Genomic DNA, 26389 nt, shown 5'->3' with positions numbered 1-26389 from the left:
CTAGGATAAGCTACGTGGAAGTTCCCCCTATCCAACGTTACCTACTTTGACATTGAATGAAAAAAGGAAGCAGTATCCCCCACCCCCCACCCCCGGTAAGGAACAGGTCCCTGTGGCAAAAGTTTCTCAGGTCAGTGGGACACTTTAGCTTTCTCACAGCATTGCACAGCCACGACCTCATTTGTGCTCAAAGCAGCTCTGTGATGTCATCAGGGCAGGGAGATATGCATATCTTATAGACAGTAGGCAGCTGGAGCTGACAGAATTCAACTCCTAAGCTTAGGCTAACAGATCAAGATGCTCACCTGATGAGTCTACTCATCAGGAAACTCATTATATAGGACACAAACATCTGATGGGAAAACCAAAAGCATCGTCTTTCCTACTTGATAAACATTTTTGATTTCGGTTTACTTTACCCAGTGGGATTATCTAGAATATCTGATTTCCCTAAAAGAATATTCACGCTCCTTGCATGCATATTCCTTTGGGTAAGCAAAACTGAGTTCATCCTGTTTGTTAGAAGAATAACATTTCAGAACAGAGAGGCTCCTGAGAAACCATCTGGCCCCATCGCTTCATAGTGGTGGTGCGAGAATGAAGCAAAGTAACTCAGCCAAGGGCCTAGGAAGTGCTTGGTCAATGGTAGCTGCTACCTTTCTCCCCACATAGCAGGAGGCAGAACTGGAATTATTACTGCTTTTAGACAAATAAGGACACTCAAACACAGAGATTAAACGACTCGCCCAAATCCATAAAGATTTATTTATTATTATTATAATTTACTAGATTTAAGAAAGATCTTGATTATAGTCCCATCTCTGTTAAAGAATATGGATATTCAGATCATAATGGCAACTGTGGAAGCAGCATGGTGTGATGGAAAGAGACCTGGTCTAGGAGTAAGAAAACCTGGGGTTTATTTATTTAGTTAGTTATTTTAAACATCTTTATTGGAGTATAATTGCTTTACAATGGTGTGTTAGTTTCTGCTTTATAACAAAGTGAATCAGCTATATGTATACATACATCCCCATATCTCCTCCCTCTTGCATCTCCCTCCCACCCTCCCTATCCCACCCCTCTAGGTGGACACAAAGCACCGAGCTGATCTCCCTGTGCCATGCGGCTGCTTCCCACCAGCTATCTATTTTACATTTGGTAGTATATATGTCTATGCCACTCTCTCACTTCGTCCCAGCTTACCCTTCCCCCTCCCCGTGTCCTCAAGTCCATTCTCTACATCTGCGTCTTTATGTCTTTACCCCTGTGCTGCCCCTAGGTCCTTTAGAATGATTTTTTCTTTTTTAGATTCCATATATATGTGTTAGCATACGGTATTTGTTTTCCTCTTTCTGACTTACTTCACTCTGTATGACAGACTCTAGGTCCATCCACCTCACTACAAATAACTCAATTTCGTTTCTTCTTATGGCTGAGTAACATTCCATTGTATATATGTGCCACATCTTCTTTATCCATTCTTCTGTTGATGGACACTTAGGTTGCTTCCATAAGACCTGGGTTTTAGCCATGCTGGACCTCTGACTGTGACATGGGGGAAGTAGCCTCACCTCATGTCTACATGGCAACCTACTTTGCAATAAGAAACAAAGTTATTTAATCTCTCCAAACTCTAGTTTCCACATCTGAATGAGGAACCAGAGTAGTGTTCTCTAAAGTATGGTATGTACTCCCTAAGCATAAGCTGACAAGTTGATTTTAGGTGGCAAGAAATTGAAAACTTTAAAAATGTAATGTGTATTAGAGACATAGCTATCACATCAGATCTGTGACTTCATGGGTATTGTTGCTTACAGTGAAACTAAGGCAGACATTTTTAAGACTTTTAAAAACCAAGTCAGGGAGTGCCCTGGTGGTCCAGTGGTTAGGACTCAACACTTTCACTACCGGACCCGGGTTCAATCTCTGGTCAGGGAACTAAGATCCCACGAGCTGCGTGGTGCGGCCAAAAAAAAAAAAAAAAAAAAAACAAAACAACAACAACAACAAAAACCAAGTCAATAGAGAAAACAGCATTAAATAATTACTAGTGTTGGTAATACACAAATATGACACAATCATGAAGATGAGACATGAATGACTAAACTTTGGGAATCACTGGACTAGGTGGTCCCTGAGGTCCCTTCATAATACACAAAGCCTATTTACACTCTTTGCTAGTTTCATATAAATGTGTATAATTCCAGTGATTGTTTTTTATTATTCAATAAACTGGGATTGCCTAGTCCAATGGCAATTAATATTGCATAAAATCTACTAGAAGAGACTTATGTTTCATTTAATTCACTCTCCTCACTTTACAGAAGAGACTGAAGCTCAAAGAGGTTAAAAAAAAGACACACAAAGTTAACAGTGGGGCCGGGTCAAGAACGTCGTTCTTCTAATTCCTTGTCCAGTGCTTTTTACATTAACAGGCTAACGAGAGGGAAGGCAATCAGTAAACCAAAAGATATTGTCTAGATAAATTCAAGTGTATTCTCCTTCAGGTAGAAAGCCAATATACTTTTAAACTAAAGCAGAAACGGAGGTTCTGATGGAAAATTCAAAGAAAAGAATATATTTAAGGAGAAAACAACTTGTCTCTCTCCTCCAGTTCTCTAACATCAACTAGCTTTCTTTTCTGCCCTAAATGAACCATTTATAATTCAATTCACACCTACTGAAATCACAAACTTTTGCCCCAGAGGGGTCTTGTTTGACTTACAAACTGGAAAGCCAGTGTAACCTAAGGTATTCAGGTAGGCCAGGAGGAAGTTCAACTTGTCAAAGGTCTATTACCTTCATGTGAGTTGACGTCCAAGATATCCGGCTTTCCATTTCACTAGTCAGCGCTAGCCTTATTTACTTTCTAATTAACAATTTGCGGTCCTGTGGACTCTTACCTGGTACGCAGCCTGCGGTCTATCAAGGAAGCCCTTTACAACTTAGACATCTGGCCGCTTCCCCTGCTCCTAGGAGGACTGAGGGTAGGTCGGTCTGTTTTATGTTGAAGCCTGATGACATCACAGGGAGATACATCAGTCCTGCCTACGGCCCACAGTAAGTCCCAGAGGATCTAGTTGAAAGGACTTTATTACTGCAGAAAACGGGGCCAAGAGAATGTGTTTTAGGTCAGCATTAGGACATGAAAAGAAGTCACATTGTAAAAGTCTCACGGTTGGCCAGGAATCAATGAGCAAATAAGTCAGGAGGCCCTGGACTTGTAACTTCCCGACAAAAAGGACCTTCACCAGCCCTTCTATCCTTGCTCCTCGCACTGTAGCCTGATATATCCTGCCGTCGCACAAATAATACTGGAGGTGTCTGGGAGAGAAATGGAGGTAAGGAGGTGTAACATGGAGACCTAAAAGGGAAAGGCCTTGGCCTCAGGGTGCTGTGTGAGAAGGAAAGTCCCCAGGGCAGGTCAGTGGCCAGACACACAGATGGAGGGACTTTCTGTTAGGGGAAGTCCACACTGTCACACTGTCCTTGTAAAGAGAAACAAAATGAAACGCTTTCCTGAAACCACTTATCTAATCACACAGGAAGGACTGAAACTTGGTTCGATTTTCCACAAAAGAATAACCCTTTTAGAAATCAAAGCTGAACGATGGCCAAACCCCGGCCCACGATCCTGTGAGCCTTGTACACTTTTCAAAGAACGTATATTGTCAATTTAGAAATCAAAGCAATTGAGGTCCAGGAAAAGTCATGGTTGTTCAACAGGCCACATCCTTCGGGGGTGGTGATTTGGGGGCTGACAAGTCAGCTTTAAGAAAACCCATCCAAGTGTTCCCTTAAGTGGTGCTTGTTCATTCTTTTGCCCACTTGCCCTTTGTGGCTGTGTTCATGACAGACTGCCCCACTTTCCCCTCAAGGTCCTCTCTGCCTGCCCCTTGGTGATATTAGAGGCTGACATGTGGAGACATAATAGCACATTAGTTATAAGAGCCCCTTAGAGATAACTTAGCTCATGGTTGCTAAGGCTGAAGAGCCTTCAGGAACCAGCTGGATATTGGACATATGGGAAATGGCTGGGAGGGGCTGGTGGATAGTGGTAAGATCATGGAGGATAGTGGGAACTGTGGTGAACTGGAGAGCCAAGACAAACAAGGCTTTCAAACTGTGGAAATGAACAAAATACTGGGCTGGCCAACCAACATGCATCCACTGGCCAAATCAGGCCCAGAGGCTGCCAGTTTGCAACCTCTGATTCATCCTCTTCTATTACAGAAAAGGACACTGAGGCCCCAGTAGAGGAAGTGATCTTCCCAAGGTCACACAATTTGTAGTCAGACCTAGAATCCAGACCTCCCAATTCCCGCTGAATACCTTAACACGGCACTCATAGCCCTGCCTTAGACGAGGAAGATGATTCCCAGGCAACCTTCCCCTCTTGGGGCCATCCCATCCGCTACTCCAACCCAACCCTTCTCCTGCCAGTTGCTGCTATTCATTGGCATGATGCTTCCCATGCCGAGTGGGTTCACCACATGAGGCCTTCGACGGCTGCCAGCTGCAATGACAGCCTTTCTCTCCCTACTGCGCCAAGTTCCTATTCACAGGAGGCCATGCAGCTGGGAGCCAGATTTGTCCAAAAAGATTTCTTTCCCCTCAGCTTTGTGACACTGCTCTCTAACTAGAAGCTGGAGTATAAACAAGAAGGGTTGAAAGAATTCAGTCTGCTTTCTGTTTGAGTCTGAGTTGGAGTTAATAAATGCCTTTAGCCTCCAGAGCTGCTTTGTGGGTACATTTTGGAAATGAGGAGGGCATGGAAGTCCACAGCAAACCACCCATTCTTTCCCTTCCAGCTTCTTGCTTTCCTGCACTGTTCATAAAGGTGCTAGCCATGGGAGGTGAGGAGTATACAGTGGCAATGGTCTCAAGCCCAGAATTTTCTCTAGACTGCATAGGGGGGCTGGGATTGCACGTGGAAGGAATATAACACCAAAAGGAAGGCTTCCCTGCCTCCAAACCACTCCCTTCCCAGCCTGCCATTTGCCTGAGACACCCACCAACTGAACTGCTTCTTTGAAGCATGGAAGGTTTCGGCTTAAGTTATTTTCTTCGGGAGACAACAGAGTGAACGATCACCAGTCCTTAACACCTTAGCATTACACTAATTTATCAGATTTAACAAGGATAGACACCTGAGGGAATGGGACACAGAATAGATACACTTTGATGGGAAGGGGTGGTGGGAAGAGAAGAACTTGGAGTGTTTCTCGGTGGGAGCCACACTGGCATTTGGGGCAGACAATTCTTTCCTGTGTGGGTCTCTCCTACATATTGCAAGACTATAAGCCTCTCTGGCCACCACCCACTAAATGCTGGTAGTGACTCCCATTTATAACACTTAAACCAATATTCCTCTCATTTTCAAATGCCCCTGAGGAGATGAAGCACCCTCACTCCACCAACATCTGAAAAGCATTTGATATAATGCTATCTGCAGAGGCCAAGTTGGAAGAATCTGAGCGGCCATGGAATATAAAGATACTAGGTTCTAGAAAGAGGTTGTCCACATTATATGTGTGTTAGAAAGGTGAAGATGGCACAGGGTTTCTTCCACTGTGGCTATTCTGGAAGAGTAAGTGTTGTTTGAGAGACTCATGCTAAGTAGGGTCAATGCCTGTTCTGTTCATGGGCAGGTGAAGTCTCTGTACTTTTACCAGTGACTAGCTGGGTGGTAGAGGAGGCCATTCATGTGATCAGAGGGGAACCAAGACTTCTATGCTAGCCTGCCTGTTCTGGGGCCTAGAAGCTTCAGCTGTGACTCCCTGCTGAGGGACTGACTATCTGAATCTGTCCATGTCTTCTGAGAGGAGAGCTTCTCTAAGAGAAATACCATGCTAATGAATACCCTGGCTCCTGGTCAGAAGACTTATGGAATACTTCCATAGCCCCCATTCACAAAGGGACCCCATGGGGGGGATAGTCAGTAAGAGATATGATATTCTCTCCTGGGTACTGAGAAATACTAGGTCTTGGAGTCAACTTCTCCTTTAACACAATGATCTTGGGGGAGGAAAAGAAGGTGAACTTATGACAAGAGTTGACCACTGCCCTGCTCAAGGCAGCCACAGGTCCCAAAGCCTTTTGGAGGAAGCTGAAAGGAATTCCAGACATGGACATGAGAAGGCAAACTCAAGACTGTCCCAGCTTTGCCAGGGGCTTGTGCTGATCTGAATTGTTACCAAACTCAGACCCTCCCATCCTACTCCTAAAAGCTGGTGCCATTGTCCTAGAGACCCCAAACAATGAAGGGATCCAGTACAGGTGTTCTTGCCTGACAGGTCCAACTACATCTTTCCCAAGCTTCTCTTGCATGCACCATTTTTAGACACTGACTGCCTTTTCCTTCATACCCTCACTATCGAGGCATGGGCTGTGCTGTGTTTGATCAGAAGTGGGTGAAAGTTTTTGACAAAATTCAACACCCATTCGTGATAAAAACCCTGCAGAAAGTAGGCATAGAGGGAACTTTCCTCAACATAATAAAGGCCATATATGACAAACCCACAGCCAACATCGTCCTCAATGGTGAAAAACTGAGAGCATTTCCACTAAGATCAGGAACAAGACAAGGTTGCCCACTCTCACCACTCTTATTCAACATAGTTTTGGAAGTTTTAGCCACAGCAATCAGAGAAGAAAAGGAAATAAAAGGAATCCAAATCAGAAAAGAAGAAGTAAAGCTGTCACTGTTTGCAGATGACATGATACTATTCATAGAGAATCCTAAAGATGCTACCAGAAAACTACTAGAGCTAATCAATGAATTTGGTAAAGTTCAGGATACAAAATTAATGCACAGAAATCTCTGGCATTCCTATACACTAATGATGAAAAATCTGAAAGTGAAATCAAGAAAACACTCCCATTTACCACTGCAACAAAAAGAATAAAATATCTAGGAATAAACCTACCTAAGGAGACAAAAGACCTGTATGCAGAAAATTATAAGACACTGATGAAAGAAATTAAAGATGATACAAATAGATGGAGAGATATACCATGTTCTTGGATTGGAAGAATCAACATTGTGAAAATGACTCTACTACCCAAAGCAATCTACAGATTCAATGCAATCCCTATCAGACTGCCACTGGCATTTTTCACAGAACTAGAACAAAAAACTTCACAATTTGTATGAAAACACAAAAGACCCCGAATAGCCAAAGCAATCTTGAGAACGAAAAACGGAGCTGGAGGAATCAGGCTCCCTGACTTCACACTATACTACAAAGCTACAGTAATCAAGACAGTACGGTACTGGCACAAAAACAGAAAGATAGATCAATGGAGATCAATGGGACAGGATAGAAAGCCCAAAGATAAACCCACGTACATATGGTCACCTTATCTTTGATAAAGGAGGCAGGAATGTACAGTGGAGAAAGGACAGCCTCTTCAATAAGTGGTGCTGGGAAAACTGGACAGGTACATATAAAAGTATGAGATTAGATCACTCCCTAACACCATACACAAAAATAAGCTCAAAATGGATTAAAGACCTAAATGTAAGGCCAGAAACTATCAAATTCTTAGAGGAAAACATAGGCAGAACACTCTATGACATAAATCACAGCAAGATCCTTTCTGACCCACCTCCTAGAGAAATGGAAATAAAAACAAAAATAAACCAATGGGACCTAATGAAACTTCAAAGCTTTTGCACAGCAAAGGAAACCATAAACAAGACCAAAAGACAGCCCTCAGAATGGGAGAAAATATTTGCAAATGAAGCAACTGACAAAGGATTAATCTCCAAAATTTATAAGCAGCTCATGCAGCTCAATAACAAAAAAACAAACAACCCAATCCAAAAATGGGCAGAAGACCTAAATAGACATTTCTCCAAAGAAGATATACAGACTGCCAACAAACACATGAAAGAATGCTCAACATCATTAATCATTAGAGAAATGCAAATCAAAACTACAATGAGATATCATCTCACACCAGTCAAAATGGCCATCATCAAAAAATCTGCAAACAATAAATGCTGGAGAGGGTGTGGAGAAAAGGGGACACTCTTGCACTACTGGTGGGAATGTGAATTGGTACAGCCACTATGGAGAACAGTATGGAGGTTCCTTAAAAAACTACAAATAGAACTACCATATAACCCAGCAATCCCACTACTGGGCATATACCCTGAGAAAACCATGATTCAAAAAGAATCATGTACCAAAATGTTCATTGCAGCTCTATTTACGATAGCCAGGAGATGGAAACAACCTAAGTGTCCATCATTGGATGAATGGATAAAGAAGATGTGGCACATATATACAATGGAATATTACTCAGCCATAAAAAGAAACGAAATTGAGCTATTTGTAATGAGGTGGATGGACCTAGAGTCTGTCATACAGAGTGAAGTAAGTCAGAAAGAGAAAGTCAAATACCGTATGCTAACACATATATATGGAATTTAAGGGAAAAAATGTCTTGAAGAACCTAGGGGTAAGACAGGAATAAAGACACAGACCTACTAGAGAATGGACTTGAGGACGTGGGGAGGGGGAAGGGTAAGCTGGGATGAAGTGAGAGAGTGGCATGGACATATACACACTACCAAATGTAAAATAGATAGCTAGTGGGAAGCAACTGCATAGAACAGGGAGATCAGCTCAGTGCTTTGTGACCACCTAGAGGGGTGGGTTAGGGAGGGTGGGAGGGAGGGAGACGCAAGAGGGAAGAAATATGGGGACATATGTATGTGTATAACTGATTCACTTTGTTATAAAGCAGAAACTAACGCACCATTGTAAAGCAATTATACTCCAATTAAGATGTTAAAAAAAAAAAGTGGGTGGATCTGAGAACTGAATGCTACATGGTGTACTGCCCATGTAGAAGAATATTACTATTCTACCATGTTTTGAAGAGAGACACAGAGTGATTCAGATACTTGTCTAAGGTAACCAGTACTGAGCAAAATTGTTGAACTTTGATTAGAGGGTGGCATTGATAGTCTCCCCTTGAACGATGTTTCCTGCTAAACAAATATTCAGGACCTTTGGTAAAGACAAAAGACCAAAAGACCAGTGATGGCTGAAGAGACACTGGCCCTCCTTCTTCTCCACGTCTGCACTTGGGCCTCCTCTAGCCCGCTCAACTCGCCTCTCCCTCTCTCTTTCTATAATCAGAACCCTTGCTTTCCTTTAAGGCCCAACTCCACTATATCCAAACCACACTGATTTGTCTCTTCTCTGAACTCCTTGTTTGGATCATACATCCTTCTGAAAACCTGACGAAAGCTACAGACTTTTTCCCTCAAGGGATATGTGTTGGCATACATGCTTGCACACTCACATGCGTGAGTGCATGCACATGCGTACACGTGTATATACATGCACACACACACACATACTTTTGAGTATACCGTGTTAGTCCCTGGACTAATTTAAAGAAGGCATTACCCTTAGGGCCAGATGAAAAAAATCTGGGAATAGGCAGCTTGCAAGTAGAATCATCCTCCTCCTTTGACTTTCACCCACCCTCCTCCAGCAACCTCTTCCCCAGACCCTAGCCTCCCCTCCTGTCTCTTATCCTCTAGCCTCCAGATGCCTTTTATTTCCCAAGGTTCATTACTACTTTGCCTTTATCCACCCACCTGGAGAGTCTCATCCCATCAGGACTCAGTCTGTCGCAATGAGCTAGCTCACTTGACAGGCAGAGCCCAGATATTAAGTTTGACAGAGATTTGCAGATCAACTAGGACATATATTTGAACTGGGGTTTTCTGGAAATAATAGGGAGAGATCTGAGGGATGGGAGAAGCCCTTTCAGAACTACTGCTCATTTCACCTGTGAGAAAGACCCTTCCTGTCTACTCTAGAATGCATGATATACTTGATGTTGACCTACACAGAATTGAGATAACAGGCTGTAACTGAATATGAGGAGAGGACAAAAGCCAAGTCACTTAGATGATGATCTTCCCTAAACAGCTATCTTCAAACACCTTGCATCTGAGGTTCTGCTCCTGTTGCCACTGGCTTACCATTCCTTCTTCTCACACTGACCCCAACAGTTTATGTCAGAACTACCAAAGGAGAGGAGTTTAGGGGGAAGAAGTCCTTACAGAAACTGGCTGTGACTCCTTATGGAAGAATGTCCACTGGATGGAAAGCTTGTCCAGTGAGGTCACAGTGGTGGTGTAGGTGCAGATGAGAGTGACATTAGATCCAACAGTCACATTCACAAAATCGTCTGGGATGGTCACTTGCACTCCACGAACTGGACCTGAAAAGATAATCATCAAAAAACGATGGTACACACTCACATTCTGATGACATTTTTTTCATTACAAAGCACATTCAATGACATCTTATTTGGGGAATCCAAGGTAAGGAGAATGTAGAATGAACCATATAGGAAAGTCGAGCAAGCAACTGGCATGGGGTAGGGGAGTTTCTAACAAATTACAATGTGAAGATGTTCAACTCCTACGTGATGGTGAGGTAATAACACTGAACTGGGAATTTCTTCTGTGTAAGGATGGCCTGACAAAGAGGTTCTTAAAGCGTTGTCCAAGGACCCAAAAAGTCCATGAGTATGGAGAACAACCAATTCAGTTTGCCCAGGGCTGATGAGGTTCTGTAGATATGGCACTTTCAGTTTTAAAACCAGGTGAGTCTCAGGCAAGCTATACTGGTTTTGCCAGGACTTTCACTGCTTAAACCAGGAAAGTCCCAGTAAAACTAGATGAGTTGGTCATCCTAGCCCTGAGACCATTTTGGGGAGGCTACAAGATCAAAATGATGTTCATAATAATACTAAGTTGTTATTTTTTTCACTCTCATCTTCTCATGAGTGCACAACGGAGTGCTCCAGCAGTTACATGACAAGTAATGATATTCCTCTAGTGGCTAATGGAATGCATGTTTGTGTATTTTTGTGTTTAAATTTCTTTTAGTTTTACTTTCTAATACAATAAATATAGATAGAAATAACCTACATAGCAAAAAGTCTTTTGGGCCCTCAACAATATTTAATTGAAAATTTTATTGGGATAATAGTAGATTCACACACAATTCTAAGAAATAAGATGGAGATCCCATGTACACTTTACTCAGCACCCCCATGGTAACTTATTTTGTAAAACTACTGTATAATATCACAACCAGGACACTGACATTGATACAGCCCCCTGATTTTATTCATTTCAGGTTTCTCCAGTTTTACTTGTACTCCTGTGTGTGTATGCATTTAATTCTACACAATTTTATCACATGTGTAGGTTTGTGTATCCACAACCACAGTCAAGATACTGAACAGTCCACCACCACAAAGATCCCTCATATTTCCCTTCGATAATCGCACTCACCTCCCTCCTGTACCCCATCCCTGATCCTAAGCATTGGTAACCACTAATCCGTCTTCCATTTCTAAAATGTTGTCATTTCATAAATGTTACGTAAATGGAAGCATGGTAACCTTTTTGCTGATTAGCTTTTTTTCACTCAGCATAATTACCTAGGAATTCATCCAAATTGTTCTGTGTATCAGTAGTTCATTGCCTTTTATTGCTTAGTAACATTCAATGTTATGTATGTACCATGATTTGTTTAACCATTTACCCATTTAGGGACATCTGGGTTGTTTCTAGTTTTTAGCAGTTGAATAAAACTCCAACAAACATTCATGTACAGATTTTTGTATGAGGATAAATTCCCATGTCTCTGGGATAAATTCCCAAGAGTGCAATTGCTGGGTTAGATGGTAGTTACATGTTTAGTTTTACTAAAAGTAAAAGCAAAAAACAGCCACACTGTTTTCCAAAGTGTATGAGTGGTTCAGCCTCTCCACATCCTCATCAGCATTTGGTGCTGTCACTATTTTCTAATTTAGCCATTCTAATAGGTGCGTAGTAATATATTATTGTGATTTTAATTTGCATTTCCCTAATGCAAATTAATGATGCTAAATAACTTTTCCTGTGATTATTTGCCATTTGTATATCTTCCTTAGCAAAATGTCTTTTGCCCATTTTCTGATTGCTTAATTTTTTACTGTTGAATTTTGAGAGTTCTCTATACAACCTAGATGCTAGTCTTTTGTTGGGTAGAGCGAACTTTATTTCTTCCTTTCCTATCTGTATGTCTTTAATTAATTTTTATTGCCTTATTACAGCAGCTATAACTTCCAGTATTTTACTGAATAAGAGAGTTGAGAAAGTAGACATCCTTGCCTTGTCCCCAGTCTTAGGGGAAAAGCATTCAGTATTTCACCATTAAATACAATGTTAGCTATAGGATATTTGTAGATGTTCTTTATCAAGTTAAGGGAATTCTCCCATGGGTTGAATTGGGGCCCCCAAAAGGATACGAACAAGTGCTAATCCCTGGTGCCTGTGAATGTGATCTTATTTGGAAACAGGGTCTTTGCAATGTAATTAATGATGACATAGATCACCCTGGATTTAAGGTGGGGCCTAAACCCAATGACTGCTGTCATTATAAGAACAAGGACAGTGAGATTTGTCACACAGATGCATAGAAGGAAAGGCCACGTGAAGATGGAGTCAGAAATTGGAGTGATGCATATACAAGCCAGGAACGCCAAGAATTGCTAGCAGCCAGCTAGGAGAAAGGCATGGCATGGATTCTCCAGAATCAATTCTGCCAGCCTTTGACTTTGGAATTTTGGCCTCCAGAACTGTGAGAGAATAAATTTGTCTGTTTTAAGCCACCCAGTTTATGGCGATTTGTTGCAGCAGCTTTTGGAAACTAACACATCGTCTATTCCTAACATGCTAAGAGGTTTTGGGTTTTTTGTTTTGGTTTTTTGGTTTCTCTCTTTCATGAATGGGTGTTGGATTTTGTCAGGTACTTTTTCTGTATCAATTGATATGCTCTTTTTTTTTAAGTTAGCCTGTTTATATGAGAGATTACACTGAATGGTTTACCCCAAGTACGCAAGGCCGGTTCAACACTTGAAAATTGATTAATGTAACTCATCACAGCAATAGGCTAAAGAAAAATATCACATGATCATATCAATTTATTCAGAGAAAGCGTTTGACAAAATCCAACATGCATTCATGATAAAAGTTCTCAATAAACTAGGAACAGAGGACTTCTTCAACTTGATGAAGAACATTTACAAAAACCCTACGGCTAACAGCATACTTAATGGTGAAAAACTAGAAGCTTTCCTACTAAGGTCAGGAACAAGGCAAGGATATCCCCTTTCATCACTCCTTTTCAACCTCATACTGGAAGCCTAGCTAATGCAATAGGACACAAAAAGGGAATAAAAGGTATACAGATTGTGAAGGAAATAAGAGATGACATGACTGCCTATGTAGAAAATCCAAAAGAATCAGCAAAAATCTCCTGGAACTAATAAATGATTATTGCAAGTTTTCGGGATACAAGGTTAATGTACAAAACTTTATCGCTTTCCTATCTATAAACGGGACTCTACTCAATATTCTGGGATAACCTATATGGGAAAAGAATCTTAAAAAGAATGAATATATGTATATGTATAACTGAATCACTTTGCTGTACACCTGAAACTAACACAAGTTTGTAAATCAACTATACTATAATAAAATTAAAATTAAAAAAACACAATACAATTTACATTAGCACTCCCAGAAATGAAATACTTCAGTGTAAGTCTAACAAAATACGTACAAGATCTGTATGAGGAAAACTAAAAAATTCTGATGAAAGAAATCAGACAAGAATTAATAAATGGAGAGATATTCCATGTTTAAGGAAGACTCAATATTTCCGAGATATCAGTTCTTCCCAACTTAATCTATGGACTCAATGTAATCCCAGTCAAAATCCCAGCAAGTTATTATGTGGATAGCAACAAAGTTATTCCAAAGTTTATATGGCGAGGCAAAAGACCCAGAATAACCAAGACAAATACTGAAGGAGAAAAACAAAGTTGGAGGACTGACACTAACCAACTTAAAGACTTCCTATAAAGCTATAGTAATCAAGACTGTGTAATACTGATGAAAGAATAGACAAATAGATCAATGGAACAGAATAGAGAGGCCAGAAGTAGACCCACATAAATATAGTCAACTGATCTTTGACAAAGGAGCAAAGGCAATACAATGGAGGAAAGAAAATCTTCCCAACAAATGGTGCTGAACAACTGGATTTCCATGTGCCAAAAAAAAAAGAATCTAGACATAGAACTTACACATTTCACAAAAATTATCTCAAAATGGATCACAGATCTAAATGTAAAAAGCAAAGGTATAAAACTCCTACAACATAACATAAGAGAAAATCTAGATGACCTTGGGTTTGATGATGACACCAAAAGCATGATCCATGAAAGAAAAAATTGATAAGCTGAATTTCATTAAAATTAAAACTGCTCTGTGAAAGACACTGTGAAGAGAATGAAAAGACAAGCCACAGACTAGGAGAAACTATTTACAGAAGACAAAGATGATAAAGGACCATTATCCAAAATATACAAAGAACTCTTAAAACTCAATAAGAAAGCAAACAACCAGATTATAAAATGGCAAAGACCTTAAAGAGACATCTCACCAAAGGTGCTATATGGATGGCAAATGAGCATATGAAAAGATGCTCCACATTTTATGTCATCAGGGAAATGCAAATTAAAACAACACTACTGGGGGACTTCCCTGGTGGTCCAGTGGTTAAGACTCTGCGCTTCTAATGGAGGGGGCACAGGTTCGATCCCTGGTCGGGGAACTAAGATTCCACATGCCGCACGGCGCAACCAAAATTTTTTTTTAATTTTTTTAAAAAATTCACAACAGTGACACACTGAATGCTGATGAGGATGTGGAGCACCAGCAACGTTTGTTGCTGGTGGGAATGTAAAATGGTACAGGCATTTTGAGATAGTTTGGTGGTTTCTTACAAAACTAAACATACTCTTACCATACTATCCAGCAATTGTGTTCCTTGATATTTAACCGAAGAAGTTGAAGACTTATGTCTACACAAAAATCTGCACACAGGTTTATAGCAGCTTTATTTATAACTGCCAAAACTTGGAAGCAACCAAGATGTCCTTCAGTAAGTGAATGGATTGATAAACCGTGGTACATCCAGACACTGACAATATTCTTCACTGCTAAAAAGAAATGAGCCATCAAGCCATGAAAAGACATGGAGGAACCTTAAATGCATATTCCTAAGTGAAAGAAGCCAATTTGAAAAGGCTACACACTGTATGATTCCAACTATATGACATTGTGGAAAAGGCAAAACTATGCAGACAGTAAAAAGATGAGCCGTTGACAGGGGTTGGTGTAGAGGAAGACATCAATCAGTGGAGCACAGAGGATTTTTAGGGGAGTGAAAATACTCTGTACGATAATATAATGGTAGATACATGTGATTATACATTTGTCAAAACCTACAGGCATTGTGTTAGAAAACTCCTACTTAAATCTTTTATTTTAGCAGATAGTCACTTTTGTTTCATGTTTTGCACACAGGTCTTGGCCTACTTTTGCATATTTCTAATGCCAGTTTAATTTTTGTGGTGTTGCTTTGGTCTGTTTGGTTATCTGGGGTCACCAGGGCTTCTATTTATCCCTGACCCCGTCGCCTGAGCACGTGGAAGCATTTCCCTAGGTCAGGTTTCTGCGTATCTCTCAGTGGGAGACAGGTATGGCAGGACACTCCTATTGGAACCCCCAGCTGCCCTGGTGTCTCTTTGTGGGGGAGGAGAGACAAAGAGCCTTCTAGAACCAGATACTTTCTGTGGTTTCATCCCTCTTATCTGTTCCACCCTCCCTCCTCAGTATCGCTAGGTGAAAGTAGGGAGTCTCAGGCCCAGTGAGGAAGGAGATCGCTTCTTTTGTCTACTATCGTTGGTGGGTCTCCTGATGATTGCCCCTTGCCAGTGGTGTTGAGCTCATCTGATGTTAGAGGGACTCCCACTCAGTTTGGGGGAAGAATCAGTCTCCCTGTGGGCTGCTATGTTAGGATCAAGAAATGCCAGGACTGGGGCCCCTTCCTCCTTTGGATAAAGAGGCATAAGATACCCTGCCTCTCTGTAGTTCCCAGGGTCCAAGCCAGTTTGCTTTCTTCTTACTATCTTTCAGAGTTTTCCCTTGGTTGTCTCTTGCATTATTTCCAGGGAGGCTTTATACTTGTGCTTAGTAGGGAGAAGCAAGGAGACACAGATCTATGTCATTTTGCCCAAACCAGAAATCTCCCTCAAGATTTAAGACTGTAAAAGGGGCCTAAGAGAACTATTGGCCTTAGAAAAGGATCTGCTTCCCATACGATTTAGAGGAATACCAAAGAGCTCCCTACCCCAAAATCCAGCCTACCACTGTACTTGAAATCCTTAGTACTATGTAAACATTTTCCCAAGGGATGTTATAGGGGACAATATTTTGGGTAACACTATAGAGGCATTGGCTCATCGTAATAACTGGTTATTATCCATTGCGAAGTCAGAGTATAGAAGCTTTCCCGATGGAACATAAGACTGTCAGGCAAGTATTAGAAAAGGTCAAGTTTAAGAGGTGCTCTCTATGCTGCAGGGGGGCTAGAGTGAGAACGCTAGCTGCCTTCCAGGTTGGGACAGGATGAGGATACAAAGATGGTGGGAAGATCAGAGGAAATAGTACAGAAAGACAAATTCCTGGCCCCCTTCCCAAAGACGACTTTAATTTTATTTTTTCTTAATGACAGTGGTCAGGCAAAAGGAACTCAGAGAATTAAACATTTTGAAAATTTTAAAGAAAAAGCAAACCATGGTACTGATTACCCTTGGTTTCCTGGATTCAATAGCCATGTCCTTTGTCACAGCCAGGCCATCTGGTCCAGCTGCTTCTCTGTTAGAGTTGGCTGTTTACATGGCAACCAATGTCTTGATGAATTGAGAGAAGTGTTTTAGGGTAGACACCAAGGCAGCACCTTCTAACTCCATGCAGTTTTCCCTTTCCCAATGTTCTCCTCCCTATGTGTTTCTGGTTCCCATCATGCGTATCCCCAAAACAAAATTGGCCTGCAGAAATCAGCTACATTTTCTGATGGAAAGTTCACTGGAGAAAGCTAAGTGACTCTCTCCTGCCCTCAGAAGCCCATCTCATTTCTCCTGGAAGTTAGCCACATCCATCTCTGGCTATGCCCAAATAGTGACTTCCAAATGTCTTTAAAGCATCCAAAATTAAAGGGATAGAATGGGGATTCAGTGGCCATTAAAGTTCCCATAAACTTTCCCCTAAAAAAGGGATTTTGAAGGTATTATTTGGCCATCATTTTTGTCCTCTATTGTATGTCCCAGTATCTATTATGGGATTGGCTAAAGGTAATAATTTATGATAGGTAAGGCAAAAAAAGAACAAAAACAAAAAACAAACCAAAAAAGCCTTTAAGGGCTACCCTCGACAAAAGTGCCTGAAGGCAGAGTAAACACAATTCTCACACAAGGTAAGCCATGGAAGAAGTCTTGATGCCTATCAGTTAGTATCTGTTGAACACCTATTTTCTGCCACAAACAGTGCTAACACTGGGGAAATACTAATGAACAAGACAGACACAATCTCTGCCTGCCATGTCAACGCATGAAGAACCATTTATAGTACAGACCAGAATGGAGGCAAATGAAAATCAAGGATTTGGGATTTTCAACGTATTTTTAATAGAAGACATATAAATATGTAAATTGAGATCTGTAAAAGCTCAACAATATCACCTCGGAATAAGTATGGTAACCTCCAAATCTACTGGGAGACAACATATTTTTAAGAATACGACACATTGTTCTGTAAATAGGTAACAATTGGCAAGGCAATATTTCCAGGCCATTTTTATTGCCCTGATTCCCAATACTCAGCACCATAATCAATCCTTAAATTCTGAAGAAAAGACAGTTTTCAGAAACTGTCCATCTCTAATATAATGACAATACATTTCAGAGCTGAGTTATATATTTCCAGATGAACTTTAAAAAAAATGTCACATTATTCAATTAGTGCACACTCACTACTTAAACCTCTGAGACCACTGTCTATCCCAGCACTGTCCAATAGAACTTTCTGTGATGATGGAAATGTTCTACAGCTGTGCTGTCCCGCGTGTAGCTATGGAACACCTGAAATGTGGCTAGTGTGACTGAAGAACAGAATTTCTTATTTTATTTAATTTGAATTCATTTATATTTAAATAGCCACATGTGGATAGTGAACAGTACAAATTTAGTCTTAAACTGAAAGTGATTCTGTGTGTGTCAGGAAAAAAAAAAAGTTCCCTTCCTTTGGATTCATTTAGTCTAAATTGAGAAATTATTTAAAAATTGAAAAAGTCAGAAAAAATCTCCACATTGACAAGACTGTGAATAAACAGCAAAATAAAGATTAGTACCTGATTTAGACAAAACTCAGAACTGCAATTTCACTCACTGACCTGGCTGAATTAAAAACAACACCCTCCCAAAAAAAAACACATACATGGTTGAAATATGTGTGACTGCTTTTAAAAATCAGTGAATACTATTAAAGGAAAATAATCCAAGTTGTATACACTTGAGTTAATCAACACTCTAGAAAGATTTTAAATGCCTCATGTTTTGGTAATGATTGTTCATTCATCTATTTAATGCCTACAGTGTGGAAGGCACTTTGCTTGTAGGGGGATTATTATTCTCCTATTATACCAAATAGCCATATTTGACCTGATGCATTTGAAGTGATTTAATTTCCAGCAACTTCATGTAAAATTGCTTCATTTTTGAGTTAGGGAATAATATAACCAAATGATCACTAACTTTATGGATCTGACTGCAAAACCAAAGTTCAAATATATTACTGCATTAAAATGCATAGCACGTACCTTCCGAGAATGGAAACAACATTAACATATCTTTCCAACAGGTGACTAATATATATTACAAGCATCTAAAATGATATGCTTGAACTTTTGCAAAAGACATTTTTTTTTTGCAGAAGACATTGTTGATTAACATTATTTTCCTGAAGTAGAATTTAACCCAGCTTCCTTAGAAGTCAGCAGAAAGGTTTTCTTTAAAATAAAATCAGTCATGCTTACCTGTACAAAAAATTCATTTTATATATGTAAGTGAAAATCATTTCTGGATGCTTGGGGTTTGAGGAGGTAATCCACTCTTTTATTTTTCCACCTTTATTCAAATATGATTTACATATAGCATCGTGTAAATTTAAGCTGTACAAAGTGTTGATTTGATATATATTTCAAAATGATTACCACCATAGCATTAACTAACACTTCCATCACATCACATAATTATGTTTTCTTTTTTGTGGTGACAATATTTAAGATCTACCCTCTTAAAAACTTTCAACCATATAATACAGTATTGTCAACTATAGTCACCATGCTGTACATTAGATCCCCAGAACTTATTCATCTTCTAACCGGAAGTTTATACCCTTCGAACAACATCTCCACATTACCGCACACCCACCACCCCTGGTAACCACTGCTATACTCTCTGTTTCTATGAATTCAGTTTTTTGTTTTTAGATACAATTCTACATATGAGTGAGATCATACAGTGTTTGTCTTTCTCTGACTTATTTCACTTTGCATAATGCCCTTAAGGTCCATCCATGTCACGAATGGCAAGATTTCGGAAGGTAGTTAATTCTTTCAGTAAACCTTTCCTATGTGCCCACCATGTGCCAAGCACCATGCTTGACACCAAAAATGTGACATTCTTCCTGACCAGGAAACAAGTCCAGGTAGGACATCAAATTACACATGGATGGAAACATTACCTCACAGCCATTTCTGGATCAACTGATGGACACTACTAACGCCAGGCATACATTACTGAAGTCTTTCTTTCTCTGACTTCCATACTTATGTAGGCAAACAACAATATATTGTACCATATATTGTACCATATTTCCATTCTATCTACTAGACTGACACTACCACATTTTGCTTTGGGCCAGCTAAATTGTATATGTACACTATACACCAACAAAACCAGTTATACAGTAATTTAAAAACAAAGTCTCTGAAGTATTTATTGGTCACTCTGATTGGGCTTTGTTCCAAAAGTCATAATCAAGTAAGATCCTGACACCATCTAAGTAAGTTTTAAACAATAAAAAAAAATGTATACAAGGTATAAGCCCAATTTTGTAATGTAATACATACACTTGCAAAGGAAAAAAATAAGAAATTCACCCAAATCTCTGGTAAGATTTCTGGTGACTTTTATTTTCTTATTTATACATTTCCGTATTTCCAACCTCTCTACAAAGACCATACATTACACTTATAATCGGTAAAAATTATATATATATATATATATATATATATATATATATATGTTTGTTAGAGTGAACAACCACTCTTGCAACTATTCTGAAACTGGCATCTAGTATAGGCCAGAGAAAGGCGTCACATAGGGAAGTAGGTGTTGACTACAGGTGTGATTTTTAGAGGGCTAGTGCAGAAGGCCCAGGGGCGACCCAATTAGCTAATGACTGGAAGCTCTTTAAACGGAACAAAGACTTTCACTGTCTAAAGTTAAGGTTTTAAAATGAATATCCCTGGGGGAAAGGGAAAATAGTAACATATGTTCCCACCAGGATGGAAATTGAGAAAGGCGGCTTTTTCCAGCTCTAAGTCCTGGTTAGATCACTGGATAAATGCAGTATTGCCTTCTGGTGACTCCACGGAACACGTTTGTTTAAACAGTAACGAACATTTAGAGAACTATTACTAAATACCATATAGTTTTGAAAAGTAACACTTTTTTCTGATTATAAAAATTATGTAATATTCTTTGTAGAAACCGTGGAAAATATGAAAAAGGCAGAGAATAAGATAAAAAAACATCTATAATCCCAGCAGCCGGAGGCAATCACCATGAGCAGTTTGGTATATAACCTTCTAGTAATTTATTCTAGGAATGTGGGTATATCCTGCTTTTTCACTCAATATTTTATCCTGAGCATTTTCTTATGTCATTAAATATGTTTAGTAAACCTCATTCTAATAACTGCCTAATATTACTGATGGCTTAAAAATATCATTTCTTGGGTAAACAACCTTCTTGTATCTACCATGGACCTAATTTATCATAAGAACAGATTCAAAATGTATCCGGTATTTGAAAAAACTGGCCAAGGGGTTTTTCTGAATTAGTGATCTCTCCTGGGCCTACCAACATTAGGATTTTGACTCTAAAAATAATTTTGTTCCACTCAAACCCCTAAGAACACCCATAGTGTGCACAATGATAAAACACTCACATATTTTCCTAAACACAGTCTTATGTTTGGAAAAGGACAACTCTTAAGAAATGTTAGATAGTAAAGCACGGCAGGCACTCCCGGCCAGGCTTAGCAAGTCAATCAAAATGAGTTTGAAGGAAATGCTGAAGTAAAACAGAGAAAAATGTATCCTTGGCACAAACTTCAGCTTCTGAGTAAATTCATCTGTTCAACTTTCAAACGAAAAAAAAGGGAGATACTGTGATTTTCCTGTGAAAGAAATCCTTATTCAGAAACTACATAAAACAATTCTATTTACAGGCTGGGCCCCCAAAATATCAGCATGACACATATTTGCTAAGCAAGATTTCCGAAAATTATTTTACTCAGCATACGAATCATAGTTCCTTTTAAGCACAGGAGGGGAATAGTCTATGTAAAAATTTGCGATTTCAGTTTAAAAAGAAACTCTATTCCCAATGATCTGTGGTCGGTTGGAAATCCTTTCCTTACCTGCAAGGCAGCTTAGGATCAGAAAGACCTTCCAAAATGTGAACACCATCGTGCCAAGGTTCGCTGAGCGCAGCCAGGGTCCAGTAGCTCTCCTGGGCTAGGCTGAGTCTCAAACTGGCTTCTTCAGTCACACCGAGGTTTGCCAGTCTTATCTGCTGGCATCACCAAGCAAACAAGCCTCTTCGGGCTTACTTATTGGGTATAGACCTTTCTCAGAGCAGATGTGTGTTTCTTTGAAACACTTTTCATGGGGCGTGTTTCCTTGACATATTTGCTACTGTGTTAATAATAAACCCACATATTTAAATTCTTCAATCTTACACAGATTCTCTAAGTTTTATTGTTTAAAATCAAGCTTATTGAAAAGTTATACTTGGGGGGGAAAGATATAATTGGAAGAGAGCCTATATAAATAAAAGTTGACAAGGCTAATTAATTTCAAATACTTCTATAAAAGTCTCAGGGCATTGATTCACTAACCTTTTACAAATTAAGTTAGCAAATTGGTGCTCTAAGATTTTCTCAGGGGACAGGGTTCACAGGAAGGGCACAGCGGACATGAAGTAAGAAAGCATTCATTTCTATGAGAACAAACTCTGGACATGTCACACTTTTGTGAAGCCCTAGCAGTAGGATGAATTGCATGCTTTTGTCTTCCAAGTTAGAAACCCTATAGCATTTATTCATCCACCTAATTTTGCAAAATCAGGTGAATGAATAAATGCTTTAAGACTTCCACTGGATGAGCCTGAATTTTTGCAGAATTAGGATACTGAATAGGTACCACAGAGTTAACTTGGAAAGGGGGTTCACTAGAAAGGAATGGCAGGCTGCAGAGATGAGAGGCCTTCAATTGAACATGAACTTCTAACAAAGTTGCTCTCATGCTTACGTTACCCTGAGATACATAAGGGCCTCCTCTGGCTCTTCACCTGCAAGCTCTAAATGCTGGTGTTTCTGTCTCTACAGTAGTTCTCAGATTTGTCCCTTCTCCAGTCTGCTGCTTCCATCCCGGTCCAGGCACGCAGCTCCTCGCCTCTAGCCTACTGTAGCAGCTTCCTAAATGGGCTCCCTGACTCCTTCCCCCTTCACTCCGTGTACCAGCCACATGCCAATGTTCCAATCTTGATCACGCATCTTCAATGACACCATTATGGACTCTTTCATCAAGTCCAAAGTCCTTATTCTGGATTCCCAGCCTTCCAGCCTCTGGTCCTCACCTCATCTGAACTTAAGTCATGTTAAGTCATCCACCTGAAAAATGCTGTCAAAGGTTATTGCCTCAAAGTGTTCAGTCCCATGAAATATGTGCAAGTTGCAGTGAGATGTTTTATGAATTTTAATTCACAGGAAATATTTGACACCATCTCATCTCAGCCAAGCCAGTTTCCCACTGCTCCTCAGAAAGCCATTTTGCTCTCATCAGGTATGATACCTTCTCGAAGCCTTCTCTGTCCATGTTCATGTCTGATGCCAAACTTTGGCTTCAGGTGAATTCCATCACTACTTAGAACTTTCTCCTCCCTCCTTTTGCTCTCTAAGCATATTCTTAGCGCAGATCAGTCATGCTGTCCTATGTGAAAATTTTGAAGAGCCCACAAACCGCCCCTCTCTGGGCTCCCTCTTGGATAAATCTGTATTGTACTTAGATCCAATACCCTACAGTTGGCTCCTGATTACTCTTCAGTAGTCTCCTGTTTATTAATGGGGTCTCCCCTAAATCCACTGGCTGTGAGCCCCTCCAGGGCAGGGACCAGGTCTTATACAAGGAGTTCCCAACTTAAGAAAGGGTATGCCCCAAAATGTATTGGTAAGCCCATTGTTTGAACCCAAGAGTACACATTCCTGCTAAAGCAATGCTATAAATGAAGTCTCATTCCCAAACCTACGCAGAGCATAGTCTAGCAGTGGCTTGAATTCTGGGTGCTGGGCAATGTAGGGTAGGGGAGGAGAAGAAGGGGCAGCAGGTGGCAGAGAAAGAACATTCCTTTCCTTTCCCAAGACACAGGTTGAGCACAAGGCAACGTTTTTTCCCAAATAACTATTACATGTCTTTGTCACCCACCTTCCCTTCTGCCCCCCACCCTCGTGGTCCACTGGCCCCTCGTGTACCTAGGCTTCCCTAAGGGAGGGTCTTACTCCCCCAAAACGCTGTGCGGAAAAATTACTGTTTTCTTTCCAATCCTATTCCTCCAAGAAACACACTCCCTCCTCTGTATAAGCAGGTATCAGCTCCATACTAGGAGGGAACAAAATCAATTGCCATGAACATTCCCCAACCTGTTTACACTATTGAAAATAGAATGCTTGTCTTCCCCCAGGTAAATCTCTGAACGGGAGTATCAGGCAATGAATAAAGAGAAATGGTCTGAGGGAGGTTTTGCAGAGGAGGACAACTTGTAGGGCAGCCTTCTGGAGGTCCACACCAGCTCTTCTCAGCCTTGGTTCTGCCTCTGAGCCACCAAGCCTCCGAGAGACCCATAGTTTTCATAATGGCTCCTCTGGAAGTAATACTGGCTTTTCCAGTGGTGGGGAGCTGGAATGGGGAAAGAAATCTCTGAGTCCGATGTTTATCAGCTAAGGACTTCCTGTGTTTCCTTCCGTGTGCCATAGGTGATATAGTAGGGTGATCATATAATTAATCATAAAACTAGGACAGTTTTGAGAGTGAAAGTGGTGCTATTAACAATTACATGAGACAGATAGTGTAAACCGTGACAGTCCCAGGCAAACCTGAACGTCTGGCCTCCTGCCCCCAGGAGAGTGCTAAGCACACAGCAGGTGCTAAATAAGAGCCTGCTGATTAATTCAGTATGTCCAGGGTGATTGGCCCTGAGATGGGGAGTGGAGGGTATAGCTCAAGGCTATTGCCAAAATCCATCTGCACCAGAATCTCTCATACAAACATAAAACACTCTAGAAAATTTAAGTAAAATGCTTACACTGTTGCTATGTGGGAACTAACTTGGACAGGTAGAGCTCTGTTAAAATAAGAGATCATCTAAAGTTTCCACTTCGGACTGAATTTTGATGCCATTGACTATTGCTCAGAAGAAGCGAGTCATTAACTGGCATGTGAAATATTATCAAATATCTTGCAGAGTTTTACAGAGCTTTACAATTTTCAAACTGCTTTTCCATTTTATCTTCACAACTGATAATAAAGTAGGGCAGGTATTATCTACATTCTCTGTATAAGAAAACAGAGGCTCAGAAACGTTGTGTCTTTCCCAAGGCCACAGAGCACGGGTTAGATGCTGTCCTTCCTGTCACACTGCACAGTGTAACTGTATCGTAACAAACATGCCACTGCCTTCAGGGTTCTTCTCTGGGAACTTTCAGAAACGTGCACTATCTGACTTATCCCTCATTTTTTTTATACTTAAAAATTACAAAAGTAATACATTTTGACTGTAAAGGGATTTCAAAGAACAAAGAAGCATACAGAGGATAAAAAAAATTCTCCATTCTCTCACCCACATGTGTAATCTCATGCCATGTTCACAAGCAATGGGAGTTTTTCATTTTTCTCAGCCTTTCTATGAATTTACACACATGCACATGAGGTGGGTTTATTCTTTTTTTTTTAAGGTAATCATAACAGATGTATTGTTCTATTAAGTTGGGTTTTTTTCCCCCCAGAAAGCGCTTTTGTTATCTCTTTATGTCACCATGTACAAGTACATCTATAGATCTACCTTATCCGTTTTAAGGCTATATGGTATTTCATAGTATGAATGTACAATACCACAACTTACTTTACCATTCTCCTCTTGGTGAATTCTTAGGTCATTTCCAGTATTTCACTATTATAAACAATGGTGAAATGAACATCCTTTTGCTTATATTTCTGCCCACTTATGTGATTATTTCTGTAGATTAGGTACCTAGAAATGGAATTGCTGGATGATCAAGGGGTATGAACATTTTAATTTGGGGCAGATTATGAAACATCGCTCACCAGAAATTCTTTACAAATCTACACCTCCATTAAGAGCGTATGAGAGTGCCCGTTTCTCCACAGCCTTGTCCACGATGAAATTTATCAGTCTTTTAATTTTATTAGTATCATGGATGAAAACTGGTATTGCATTGTTGTTTTAATCTGTATTTCTCTAATGAGGTTAAGCCTCTTTTCATAGATTTACTGGCCTAATTTCTGTTCCTTTTCCTGTAAACTGCCTGTTTTATGACCTTATACCATTTTCTCACTGAGTTATCTTTGCATATTGTAGAAGTACTCTTTACAGTTATGAATCTTAATCTGAGTTTGGTACATACATTACAAATATTTTCTTCCAGCCCATCACTTTTTAAAAAAATTTGTCTTTTAGTATAAAGAAGTTTGCATTTTGTCGTAGTTAAATCTAGCAATTTTTTTTCTTTGCAGCTTCTGAGTTTCATGTCTTCTTTAAGAAATCCTTCTCTAATCCAAGACTATAGAAATATTATTATATAATGTTAATATTAATATATAATATTATACTTTCTTCTAGTGTTTCTATCATTTTGTCCCATCTTTCAGTTATGGCAATTCTCCCCTTCCACTTTCTCAGGCCAAAAGCCTTTGTGTTATCCTTGACTCCTCTGCTTCCCTCATGGACCACAACTGATTCATCAGAAAATTCTTCTGGGTTCGTGTTCAAAATATACCCAGGCTCTGACCACTTTTCCCAC

The 26389-nt window shown here is 40.0% G+C and overlaps 1 protein-coding gene across 1 annotated transcript in view; it reads right to left on the bottom strand.

Annotated features, from left to right (window-relative positions):
• The window catches only part of VSIG1 (V-set and immunoglobulin domain containing 1), a 34460-nt gene extending 12528 nt beyond the window's left edge, over positions 1-21932 (bottom strand). Inside the window, exons 1-2 of the mRNA XM_079910722.1 lie at positions 21713-21932; positions 10097-10257 (exon numbers count right to left, since the gene is read on the bottom strand). Of these exons, the coding sequence (XP_079766848.1) occupies positions 10097-10257; positions 21713-21761 (210 nt within the window). The 5' untranslated portion in view covers positions 21762-21932. The remainder of the gene's footprint in view (positions 1-10096; positions 10258-21712) is intronic.
• Positions 21933-26389: the final 4457 nt, after the last annotated feature.

The sequence above is a fragment of the Stenella coeruleoalba genome, assembly GCF_951394435.1.
Source record: "Stenella coeruleoalba genome assembly, chromosome: X".
Classification (NCBI taxonomy): domain Eukaryota; kingdom Metazoa; phylum Chordata; class Mammalia; order Artiodactyla; family Delphinidae; genus Stenella; species Stenella coeruleoalba.
The sequence above is the reverse complement of the archived record's forward strand: the minus strand, read 5'-3'. Positions and strand labels throughout refer to the sequence as shown.